This window comes from Peromyscus eremicus, chromosome 8a, assembly GCF_949786415.1.
Source record: "Peromyscus eremicus chromosome 8a, PerEre_H2_v1, whole genome shotgun sequence".
NCBI classification, from domain to species: Eukaryota; Metazoa; Chordata; class Mammalia; order Rodentia; family Cricetidae; genus Peromyscus; species Peromyscus eremicus.
In genome coordinates, this window is record NC_081423.1 from 79890060 (window position 1) to 79903231 (window position 13172).

Consider the following 13172-nt stretch of genomic DNA (forward strand, 5'->3'; position numbering starts at 1 on the left):
GACAACCTGAAACTGATCCCCAGGACCTCTACATACACACTATGGCATCCCTACACACACACACACACACACACACACTAAAAGAATGTAATTTTTTTTAGAAAAAGAAATGCTGGGGGAAAGAAGCACTTAACTGGAGTTTACTCCAAAGAGTAAATTGAATTAATATTTTTCAAAGTTTGAAGCTTATGCCAACAAAATAACTGGTTTAGTTACTGGTCTTAATCCTTATCTAAGTAACCATACTGTCATCCATCAACACATACCTTGAGTTTTCATGGCAGCCAATCATTTGATCTACCACAGTCAACATAACTTTACTACTTTATACTTTACATCTGCAAATCCCATTTAGCAGACTACTACTATAACCACTTTGAAGGGGCTTAAAATGTTTATTTACTTTAGAAAGCTTTGTGTACAACATCAAATTACCAATATTTTCTCATTCCTCCTATGTTTAGGGAAGTCTACCTGCTTATACTAATAAATCAAGCCATTTTTTTACTTAACAGCTACTTTTTCTTTTCAGGTTACTGACACTTTTAGAAAAGTAAAAGAAGCCAGAGGAACAAAAACATGTACCCTTAAAAATAGAACTCCATTAAACCTTTTAAATATCAGTCAATATCACCTGACCTCCCCAAAACATAGTAATACCCTAGACAGAAAGCCAACAAAGAGAACTCATAAAAACTGTGATAAGGATGTTGAAGTGTAGTTCCCCACAAGTGGTAGTTTCTGGTAAGGGTAGAAGGTGGAAAAGGACTCAGTTTTCTTTAAGGAACTAGCCACGGGGAGTTTGACCATTTCCAAATGAGTATATGGGCAAGACAAATTGGATTTTTTTTTTTTGGCAAGGGTGGGAGGGTAGGGGGTGGGGGAGTGGAGGGTGTCATAAGGGTGAGGGGAGTGGACCTGGGAGAACTGGGAAGACAGTGTGCTCAGGGTTCATGATGTGAAATTCCCAAATAACCAATAAAAATATTATGGAAAAAAAAAGTCAATATTTTTTGCCCCTTATTATAGAGATGCGTTTAAAAAAGTAACCAAAAGCCGGACCATGGTGGTGCACGCCTTTAATCCCAGCACTCGGGAGGCAGAGGCAGGCAGATCTCTGTGAGTTTGAGGTCAGCCTGGGCTACAGAGCGAGTTCCAGGACAGGCTCGAAAGCTACACAGAGAAACCCTGTCTCGAAAAACAAAAACAAAAACAAACAAAAAGAAAAAAAAAAAGGTAACCAAAAACAAGATAATCTACAGAAAATGATTGAGTTAGCATTTACTGCCTGGTAAGTAGTAACCACTTAAAAGGGTATTGTGTGTGTATACATACACACCAAAGTAACTGTATTCTCATATAATTTAAAAAGCAGCATTCACCCAACAGTTTATAAATTAAATTTAAAATTTAAGAACTCTGTGTTCTATCATATAGTTTTGGGGATACCAGCACAAATGTTCTACCCAACAAAGATAATTTAAAATATGTGGACACAGGCATGTACGCTGATTACAAGACTATATAAAGTCATCTTTCTGGGGCTGGAGAGATGGCTCAGAGGTGAAGAGTACTGACTGCTTCTTCCAAAGGACCCGGGTTCACAACTGTCTGTAACTCAAGTTCCAGAGGACCCGAAACCCTCACACAGACATACATGCAGGCAAAATACCAATGAACATAAAATAGAAGTAAAAATTAAAAAAATTTAAAGTCAACAACAACAGCAAGGACTTGGTGATATAGCATGTTACTTCTCATACATTGATACCATCATGTTAGTAAATATTACCTGTGCTCTGCAATTAAAAACAAAAACACTGCCCAGCAATGGTGGCACACACCTTTACTCCCAGCAGTTGGAGGCAGAGGCAGGTGGATCTCTTAGAGTTTGAGATCAGCTTGGTCTACAGAGTAAGTACCTGAACAGCCAGGGCTACACAGAGAAACCCGTCTCGAAGAAAAAAAAAAAAAAAAAGAAGAAGAAAGAAAGAAAAAGAAAAAGAAAGACCGACAAAAAAACTGAAACAAGAAAACAAGAGGGACAGAGAGATGACTTAGTAGTTAAGAGCATTTATTGCTCCTGCAGAGGACCCGAGTTTTGTTCCCAATACCCACAACCATTCATTACTCTTCCAGGGAATCTGATGCCCCCCATCCCAAGGATTTTTTTTTTTTTTTTGAAGATTTATTTATTATATATACAGTGTTCTGCCTGCACACCAGAAGAGGGCACCAGATCTCATTATAGATGGTTGTGAGCCACCATGTGGTTGCTGGGACGCTGAGACATCTCTCCAGCCCCACCCCCGCCCCATGCCCTCTCTTGACTTCCATGGGCACTAAGCACACATGTGGTGCACACAAACACATGCAAGCAAAACACTCATACACACAAATTAAGTAGATAAAAAATAAAAATAAAAAAGAAAAATAGGTTTAAATTTAAATGAATTTCAGCACTAAAACTGCCAATTTCCAACTTTAAAAAGTGAAATGCAGCCATGCAGTGGTGGCGCATGTCTTTAATCCCAGCACTCAGGAGGTAGAGCCAGGCCGATCTCTGTGAGTTCGAGGCCAGCTTTGGTCTACAGAGCAAGATCCAGGAAAGGCACCAAAACCACACAGAGAAACTCTGTCTCGGGGGGGGGGGGGGGGGGGGGGGGGGGAGTGAAATGCTTAAGTTGACCTACAAATTGTGGTGATAATAAACTCACTTTCAATTCTTCCATTTAATGCCATAAAAGAGTAAAATGCCATTTCTTTGTTTCGGCTCCAGGATTAAATCTTTGGATTTCTATACAGATTGTACTTCAAATGAACCACATAAATGGCTGTACTAAAGCAGCATGGTCCTTGGTAACAATTGTACAATGGAAGATTCCAGGGCACTTACAGAGGTAGCAAGAAGACACAATTTTTCCTGAAAGCTTTCTCTGCAATGAAGTAACATGCTCCATCCATCAGGCCCTTGATCTTTTGGGGACGATGACTTTGTATTGTGTATAAGACTCAATAAATTTTTCCTGACTGCCAAATCCAGATAAATTAATAAAGGAAAATGTCCAGTGATATAATCACAAACAATCATTTGGAAGCCTAAAACACTTTCCCTAATAAGTGATTCCACTGCTAAAACTTTGCAGTAATTGTTGCCTTGGTGGAACAGAACTATAATTTCTCAAGTCAACAAGAAGCAAATTATCCGTCAATTCAAATTGAGCCAAGTTTTCTTACAAGTTTTCTTACAAGTGATGTTGAAAAGAGCAAGTCAAACGAAACCAAGTAAGAACTTTTTCTGTTTTGTTTTGTTTTTTAAGATAGTTTGTTTTGTAGCTTAGGCTGGTCTCCAACTCACTATGGTAACCCAGCCTGCTGGAATTTGAGAACCACCTGTTCAAAGAGTTGGGATTACAAGCATGTTACCACCACTCCCAGTCATCAATAAACATCATACATGTGTGTGTATATATATATACACACACACATACACTCACACACAGAATATTGACATTTATAGTTTGTGACTACTTATAAACACAATAAAGTTAAAACTGTATATAGGCATATTATGTATCTCTAAGTAGGCAACAGTTGAGCATGGTAAGACATGGGAATGAATTTTAGTGGTATTCATGACTACCCCTACTCTTTGAGACAAAGCTCTGGCTCCTGGAACTTTCTATATGGACCAGGTTAGTCTGGAACTCAGAGATCTGCCTGCCTCTGCCTCCCAAATGCCAGGATTAAAGGTGTGTGCCATCATACCTAGCCTTTTTTTGGGTGGGGGTGCCCAGGGTGCAGGGTCTCATGTAGCCCAGTCTAGTCTTGAATTCACTGTGCAGACAAGGATGACCTTAAACTTCTGATTCTTGCCGGGCGGGTGGTGGCGTACGCCTTTAATCCCAGCACTCGGGAGGCAGAGGCAAGTGGATCTCTGTGAGTTCGAGGCCAGCCTGGGCTACAAAGTGAGTTCCAGGAAAAGCACAAAAAAAAACTTCTGATCCTCCTGCCTTTACTTTCCAAACATGGAGATTACCTGGTGGTGCTAGGGAGCCTGTGTGAGACAGAGATTACCTGGTGGTGCTAAGGAGCCTGTGTGAGACGGAGATTACCTGGTGGTGCTAGGGAGCCTGTGTGAGCCAGAAAAACAACTCTTATTTACTGAGCTGCAACTCCAGTGCTATCTGTGACCTTTTCCAAAATATGGTATAAACAGTCTAAAACAATAGGACAAAAGAGTAAATCTAGGTAAGTTATTTTCTATATTTCTAAAACATTTCCTGATTTAAAATAAAAATTCAAAGAGATTACAAATGCCAAAAAACTGAAACCACAGGTTCACGCGGTGTTCAAAAGGAAATCTCTAAAATCTGGGGAGCTGAGCTCCGTTAACACAACAGCTAGCACAAAGCTCAGTTCTTTGCCATTGACTCACATCCAGATTAGAATAGATTTACTTTACAGGGCTGGAGAGATGGCTCAAAGGTTAAGAGCACTGATTGCTCTCCCAGAGGTCCTGAGTTCAATTCCCAGCACCCACATGGGGGCTCACAACCATCTGTAATGAGATCTGGTGCCCTCTTCTGGCCTGCAGTCATACATGCTGTATACATAATAAATAAATAAATTTAAAAAAAAAAAAGGAATAGATTTACTTTACAACAAAACCAGACTCATTTATGTAGCAAAGTTCAAAGAAGCTTCATAGACAACTGCCTACTCAAGACCACATTTATCCAAGTTGTATTAGATATTGATAATCTAGAACCAGAAAGCTAAACTTTAAAAAAAAAAAGGCTTGTACACAATGCCAGAATAGATAATACAAAGTTCATACACTAAAGCTCACACCATTTACTTAGAAGAGAATCCATCAACTCTCACTTAGAAATTCATTTTTAAGCTCAAACAAGCTTGCTTGACTCATTCCATAGACTTCTCCAGCTCAAGCTCAGTGAAACAAGAGAGGACAAGGTGCACACCAGGCATTATGACAAGACACAATCCACATCGAGAAGCAATGTGCCCGAGAGCAGAAAACACACAAGCCAAGTTTAAAGGACAGGTACGAAGTTCATGAATCATATAGTGCACAGTTTGAGGTAACTGCTATAAGTATTCTAGCACCAATGACATGCTCAGAGTGAGCCAGTATTTCAAAAAGGGAAGAGAAATCTAGAGTGTCAATTATAAACCTTAAACATTTCCATCTAAATCAGTGAATAAAGTTTAAATATTTCAAAGATAAGTTTGATTTATATGGAAAACTCACTACAGAATTCAATGCCAGGTGACTTCAGACAAAAGTTCACTACATAAAAGTTCTATGCATTAAGTTTCTGCACACCCTAAATCCTAAGCATGGACTCTACTACCAAGCTGGTGAGGTTTGCTTGCTTCCCCCGCAACCCCCAGCCCCCAGCTGAGGACCAAACTCCAAGCGCTCTACCACTGAGCTAAATCCCCAACCCCTTTTCTTTATCTATCTTTTTCTTTTGTGTGTCAGTCAGTCTGTCTGTCTCTGTCTTTGTCTTACTTTGCAGTCTGGCTGATTTGAAATTGGCCTTGAAATTTGTGGTAATTAATCCTCCTGCCCCCTAAGGGTTAAAATTACAAACATGAGCCACTAGGCCCAGTATAGTGCTTTATATTTCTTATTTTATAGATACACTGTTTAAAAGTTGAACAAAAAATGGGAGCAAATTTCTTATTACCCACTGTGGTGGTTTGAATAGGAATGGCCCCCTAGACTCATGTATTTGAATGCTTGGCCCATAGGAAATAGGCACTATTAGGAGGTGTGGCCTTGTTGAAGTGGGTGTGGCTTTGTTGGAGGAGGTGAGTCACTGGGGGAGGGCTTTGAGGTTTCAGAAGCTCAAGCCAGGCCTAGTGTGGCATTCTCTTCCTGCTGCCTTAGGATCTAGCTCCTTCTCCAGTACCATGTCTGCCTGAGTGCTACCATGCCATGCCACCAGCCATAAAGACAATGGACTAAACCTCTGAACTGTAAGCCAGCCCCAATTAAATGTTTTCCTTTGCCCGGCAGTGGTAGCAAACACATTTAATTCCAGTACTTGGGAGGCAGCGGGAGGCCCATCTCTGTGAGTTTGAGGCAGCCTGGGCTACAAAGCTAGTTATAAGATAGCCAGGGCTACACAGAGAAATTCTGTCTTGAAACAACAAAACAAAACAAACAAACAAAAAAAACAGATTTCCTTTATAAGGGTCGCTGTAATCATGGTGTCTCTTCACAGCAACAGAAACCCTAACTAAGACACCCACCTTCTAAACTTTGTTTATTTGCTGGGCATTGAACACAAATCCTTGAAGCATGCATTCTTACCATTAAGCTACACCTTTAACACCACAGATTTTTTTTTTTTTTTAAAGATTTATTTATTTTGTATACAGCATGTACGACTACAAGTCAGAAGAGGGCACCAGATCTCATTACAGATGGTTGTGAGCCACCATGTGGTTGCTGGGAATTGAACTCAGGACCTCTGGAAGAGCAGTCGGTGCTCTTAACCTCTGAGCCATCTCTCCAGCCTCACCACAGATTTAAGACCAATTAATGAGCTAACATAATGCTAGCATATTATTAATTTCGCTCATTTTTAAAAGTAATTAAAAACTGTCACCCCATGATTATGGAAAAAATAAGGAAAACTTGGGCATTAATGTTCATAACACATGGTTAACAATAACATCCACTTAGATGGCAAGCTTTTAGCCTGCCAAACAAACTCCGGGATCTGCAACTCTCCTCTTATTGCCAATGTAGTCATTTGCAACATGGATATTTGTTGGTAGAACCCAGAGACCTTATAGTATATTCTGATTTCTAGGCTGATACAGATAAGAGTATCCAACTCTTTTTGTTGTTGTTTGGGTTTTTTTGTGTTGTTTTGTTTTCGTTTTTGTTTTTCGAGACAGGGTTTCTCTGTGTAGCCTTGGCTGTCCTGGAACTCACTCTGTAGACCAGGCTGGCCTACAGAGATACCCCTGCTTCTTGAGTGCTAGGATTAAAAGCATGTGCCACCACTGCCCAGGCTGAGAGTGTCCCAACTCTTAAGAATTCCAACCTCGGGCTAGAGAGATTAGCTCAGAGGTTAAAAGCACTGACTGTTCTTCCAGAGGTCCTGAGTTCAATTCCCAGCACCCACATGGTGGCTCATAACCATCTATAATGATATAGTGAGATCTGGTGCCCTCTTCTGGTGTGCAGACATACATGCAGGCAGAACACTGTATACATAATAAATAAATCTTTTTTAAAAAATATGAAAATAAAAAAAAGAATTCCAGCCACTCAACCAAGGACTGCAGTCACACTCACACACACATAAGCCTAGAATACAATTTAATTAATCATCAATAATGACAGAAGATTAGATTTTGAAATTTCTGCAGACATCTTTTTTTAATTAATTTATTTATTTTTCTATTATCAGCTTGATACAGTACAAATTCTTATACTAATAATGAGATGTTTCACTGAGGCTTGCAGACATCTATTGATTCAACACATCCAATATAAAAGTGAAAATGAGGGCTGGAGAGATGGCTCAGTGTTAGGAGCACTAGCTGTTCTTCCAGAGGACTTGGATTCAACTCCCAGCACCCACACAGCAGCTCACAAGTGTCTGTAACTCCAGTTCCAGGGGACCTGACACCCATGGCAAAACATCAATGTACATTTAAAAAAAAAAAAAAAAGTTACCTATAAAAGTGAATTATAGGCCTAAAAATCTCTCCAGGCCCATAAGACATTTTCAGGGGCCTGTTGAAGCTGAGCACAGTGGCTCGTGCTTATAATCCAGTGCTCCAAGGCAGAAGGACTGCTGAGCTTTGGAGGGTAGCAAGGAATGCACATTGAGTGCCAAGTCAGGCTGAGCCACAAAGACCGACCTCATTTCAAAAAGACCACAGTCAGGGCTGGAGAAATGGGTCAGAGGTTGGGAGCACTGGCTCTTCCAGAGGTTCTGAGTTCAATTTCTGCAACCACATGGTGGCTCACAACCATCTATAATGAGGTCTGGTGCCCTCTTCTGGCATGCAGGCATACATGCAGACAGAACATGTGTATAGAATGAATAAATAAATAAATAAATCTTAAAAAAACAAAAACAAAAAACCCTCACCACAATCAGAAGAGGTGTCTATGAGCCAGAGGTGGTGGCACACACTTTTAATCCCAGCACTAGGGAGGCAGAGGCATGTGGGTCTTGAGTTCTAGGCCAGTCTAATCTACACAGAGAGTTCCAGGACAGCCAGGGCTACACAGAGAAACCCTGTCTAGGGAAAAAAAAAAAAAAAGTAAAAGAAAGAAAGAAGAGTCATCTATGTAAAATAAAATTTATTATTATTGTTATTATTATTATTTTGTTTTTCAAGTAAGGATTTCTCTGTGTAGCCTTGGCTATCCTGGAATTAGTTCTGTAGCCCAGGCTGGCTTCAAACTCACAGAAATCTGCCTGTCTCTTCCTCCCTAGTGCTGGGATTAAACAAAAATTGTAAAAGACGGGCTGGAGAGATGGCTCAGAGGTTAAGAGCACTGCTTGCTCTTCCAAAGGTCCTGAGTTCAATTCCCAGCAACCACATGGTGGGCTCACAACCATCTGTAATGAGATCTGGTGCCCTCTTCTGGCCTGCAGACATATATGCAGGCAGAACACTGTATACATACTAAATAAATAAATCTTAAAAAAAAAAAAAAAAAAAAAATTGTAAAAGACAATTTTTACATCATTACACGTTGTCTATTTTTTTTTCACTTTTCACAGGAGTTCAATACCTGAGACCAGGTTAAAAATCCACCAAGTTTCTACTATGTAACCTATACCAATACTCTGCCATAAAATCCACCAAGTTTCTACTATGTAACCTGTACCAACACTCTGCCATAAAATTTTGCAACTCTAAACTAAGGCAACCAAGCAACTTGCCATATTCTATGATATGATATCAACTGTTAAGAAAGTAACCTGACTGGGCGGGTGGTGGCGCACGCCTTTAATCCCAGCGCTAGGGAGGCAGAGGCAGGCGGATCTCTGTGAGTTCAAAGCCAGCCTGGACTACCAAGTGAGTTCCAAGAAAGGCGCAAAGCTACAGAGAAACCCTGTCTCGAAATAAATAAATAAATAAATAAATAAAATAAAAAATAACCTAATGTCGTTATTCAATCTAAAGTTTAGAATATTTTAAATTTCTACAATGAAACCACCTAATGCTACAACTTAAACATATAGCTTCAATTTGTGGATGCAGTTGCTGTAACTACTGTTAATGTCACTTATGCTTCCAAAGGGACAACTAAAAAGTTCATTCATCCCTGTAGTCAACTCATTAAGATTCACTAGCACCCCATCTTTGTGTTGCCACCCTAGCCTGAAAAGAACTGGGGGTGGGGGGGCTTGAAGGCCAAGAAGACGGCTCAGTGGATAGCTGCATTTGCTGCCAAGACTCTTGAGTTTGATCCCAGAGCCCCACATAGTGAACAGACAGAACTAACTCCCACAAGTTGCCCAATGACCTCTACAGGCATGCCTTGGCACCCAAGTGTGCGTGCACTCACAGGTAAACACACAAAACAAATAATGAGGGAAGTGTTTTGTTAATTCTTTGTAAAGTCTATTCTATTAAAAAGATCCAGCTGGGCGGGGTGGTGGTGCACAGTCTTTAATCCCAGCACTGGGGAGGCAGAGCCAGGAGGATCTCTGTGAGTTCGAGGCCAGCCTGGTCTACAGAGTGAGTTCCAGGACAGGCTCCAAAGCTACACAGAGAAACCCTGTCTCAAAACCGACCCACTCCAAAAAAAAAAAAAAAAAAAAAAAAGATCTACTCATTTCCTCGTGGCAAATTCACCAATCAGGCAAATACAATGGTGTGCACCTAAAATCTACTCTGGACGCTGAGGTGAGATGGTGAGTTCAAGGCCAGCCTGGGCAACTAGATCTTCATCTCAAAGAAAATTACTAAATCCTGCTGATGGCGAACATCTAATCTTGTGCTTCCCAATGGCAGAACCAATCTTCACATATTTTCATCTCTCATCCGGGTAAAAGTGATTGACATGGGAGCTAAACAACCTGAGTAAGAACCCAAGATCCAAGATCCCACTGTGAGAGGATCAAAGATGCCAAGTGTTGTCCTCTGACCATACATACCATAGCGCACACGCGCGCACACACAAACACACACACACACACACACACACACACACACACACACACACACGCTGTTTTAAAGAGGAGGGGGTCAAAAGCAGCACGTTGCTGCTTGCTGTTCTAACACTTCAGTAAAATTCACTTAATAACCAGTAAACAAATCGTACTATTTTTTCCTCAAGTTTCTTCACTCAATATGTACACCTTCCAGAATTACAAACTCCAGTCAACTTTCTGAATGTTAGTCTTTTCACATAGTTTGCACTCATCCAAGGCTAGATCCTTTTCCAAAGGTTTGCCAAGTCACAAGACACTCTACTTCAATCTGCCCCCTGCCAATACCTGTCAAACTGAAGTCACTTGGCATAAACCAGTTTCCTAAATAACACTTTCAAATCCTAATTTAGACCCAACATGCACACATCCTGATTTTGTGTGTGTGTGTGTGTGTGTGTGTGTGTGTGTGTATTTTTCCCGGAGCTGAATCCCTAACCCCTGAGCTAAAAATCCCTAACCACTGATTTATATTCTTGATAGAAAACTTGTAAATCATCTCACTTTCACAAAAGTCCTGCCTTTTGATGCTGCCAGCACCTACGGCCTTCAAGCTATCAAACCAATGCCCCAAATCTAACAGTATATATTTTTCAACAATTAATTATTTATTTACTTTATTCTATGTGCCTTGGTGTTTTGCCTGTATGTATGTCTGTGTGAGGCTGTTCGTTCCTGGAGTTAGACAGTTGTGAGCTGCCGTAACTGTGAGTTGTGGGTGCTGGGAATTAAACCTGGGGTCCTCTGGAAGAGCAGTCAGTGCTCTTAACCGCTGAGCCATCTCTCCAGCCCCTAAGAGTATACTTTTAAGTTCTGCACTTTGACACCAATTTTCAAACTGAGTATCATACTTTCTGGGCCTTCAATTCATGGGCACTAGTCTCCATTTCTCTCATTTCATCACACACACACACATACACGCCCTCATCTTTCAGGTTGAGGCCTACTGGCCTAGCTTCCTCCACCACTCCCGCTCCCCCACCCCTAGCTGGGGTGGGAAAAGAAACGGAACCAATTCCATTTCCCACCATTCCTTTCACAGATGGCTATTAAACAGTTCGCAATTTTCATCTCCGATTTCATACAACACATCATGCACCACGGTATCTATCATAAATGTCCGTTGGGGACCTTTATGGGCCATCTATACTAATGGTCTCCAAAATCAAACAATACTGCCAGATAACGCTTCGGGGAGGAGAGAGGAGAGTATGATTCACCAAAAACTGCAAAGAAGAGTAATGGAATATTTTCACCAGGGGCAGCCTAAGACTGAGAGCCTTCTTTCAGAGGAGGGGACTGCTGAACAACCATCGCTGCAGCTATAAATCCACCAGCTTCACCAGCTTCAAAGGTTCCCAGAGCAAGGCAGATAGGAAACGCGGAGCTGGGGTCCTCCCGCAGCTTCTCAGGAGGTTAGGGGAGAACAAAGTCACTCACTGCTGCACTGTCATTTGAGGGGAAGGGGGGAGGGGGGCGGATCATCCTGGAAACCCGGCCCCTGGGCAGGATCAGGCCGAGAGAACTCGGTGAGGCTGCCGGGGATTAACATTCTCGTTCCACGCTCCCCCCGTCCGAGACGCTCCCCTCCTCGCTCCCGAGAGCCTGATGACCACCCCTTCCAATCTATCCCCCGTTGGGTGAAGGGACAAGCAGACCAGAACCGAGTCCGCCAGGCTGGGACCGAGCAGGGACTCCCAGCCCCTTCTAGTTCCCCACCCCCCAAGCCAGCCTCTCTCCCAGAGCTCGGGGCCCGGAAGGCGGGGACCCGGGGCGCCCGTCCGCACACAGGTGTGCGGGGAGGCCCCCCCGAGGGGCGCACCGCCCTCCGCCCGCAAGCCCCCGCGGCCGCGGTCCCCGCCCGGCCAGGCCAGCACGCCGGCCTCGAGGGGCGCGCCGCACCCGCCTCCCGCCCGGTCCCGCGGCCCACGCGCCCAGCCCGCCCCGGCCTCCAGCCCAGCCCGCGGGCGCGGCCTAACTGCTCGCCCGCTGCTCGCCGCCGGCGCCCGAGGGTCGCCGTACCTGGGCGGCGGCCTCCAGCTTGCCCTCGAAGGTGAAGTCCAGCAAGTCGGGCTTGAGGCAGAGGCTGTAGTTGATGGGCGACACCTCGGCGGGCAGCCGCTCGAAGGGCCGCTTCTCCGGCATCGCGGCGAGGCCCAGGCTGTGGAGGAGGCGGCGGCGGCGGCGGCGGAGAGAGGAGCGGCTGAGGAGGAGAAGGAGGGGAGGAGGCGGAGGGCCGAGGAGGAGCAGGCGGCGAGCGAGGGAGGGGGCGGCGGCTGCCAGCCACATCCACCGGGCGCGGGCGACCGCCTGCCGAGAGCCGCCGGGGAGGCTGGGGCGGGGGACAGACCCAGCGGGTGCCTGGGCCGGGCGGGCGGCGGTGCGGGCGGGCGGACGGGCGGGCGGGCGGGCTGCCTACGGGGAAGGGGGCGGAGGGGAGGGCAGGGGAGGAGGGCAGGGAGGGAGGCGGCGGCGGCGGCGTGCGCGGCCCCGCGGGGCGGGCGCGCCCCCGCCGAGGGCGCGCGCCGAGGGCGGGGCGGGGCCGCGAGGGCGCGGCCGGGCGGCCGGGAAGGCGCGAGGCGGCTCCGGGCGCTGCACCTGTCGGCGCCGCTCGGCCTGTGGCAGGAGAGAGCCGCCAAGGGCGTGGAGGAGCTCCTGAGGCGCTGAGGGAAATGGAAGCCTCCGCCGCGGCGGTCAGTTCGGCCGGGGTGACGTGTGGAAACAGCCGTTCTACCTCAGCGGTCTAATCCTGACCCGAGGCTCTTCTCTGTTACACAGCTAGTTGAAGGGATGACCTGAAAACATTCTTTCTTTTCTTTTTTTTTTTTTTTTAACCAGAAAATCTTTAGTTCTCCAAGGCGCTCCGACCAGTGAGATCTGGACCTTTGGGAGAGTGATTTCAAACATCAGAAGGACTGGACCCCATGATTTAATGTTTAAAACAAG

At 44.5% G+C, this 13172-nt stretch overlaps 1 protein-coding gene across 1 annotated transcript in view; it reads right to left on the minus strand.

Annotated features, from left to right (window-relative positions):
• Npepps (aminopeptidase puromycin sensitive) overlaps positions 1-12597 on the minus strand; it is an 88035-nt gene extending 75438 nt beyond the window's left edge. The window contains exon 1 of the mRNA XM_059271646.1: positions 12249-12597. Within this exon, the coding sequence (XP_059127629.1) occupies positions 12249-12515 (267 nt within the window). The 5' untranslated portion in view covers positions 12516-12597. The remainder of the gene's footprint in view (positions 1-12248) is intronic.
• Positions 12598-13172: the final 575 nt, after the last annotated feature.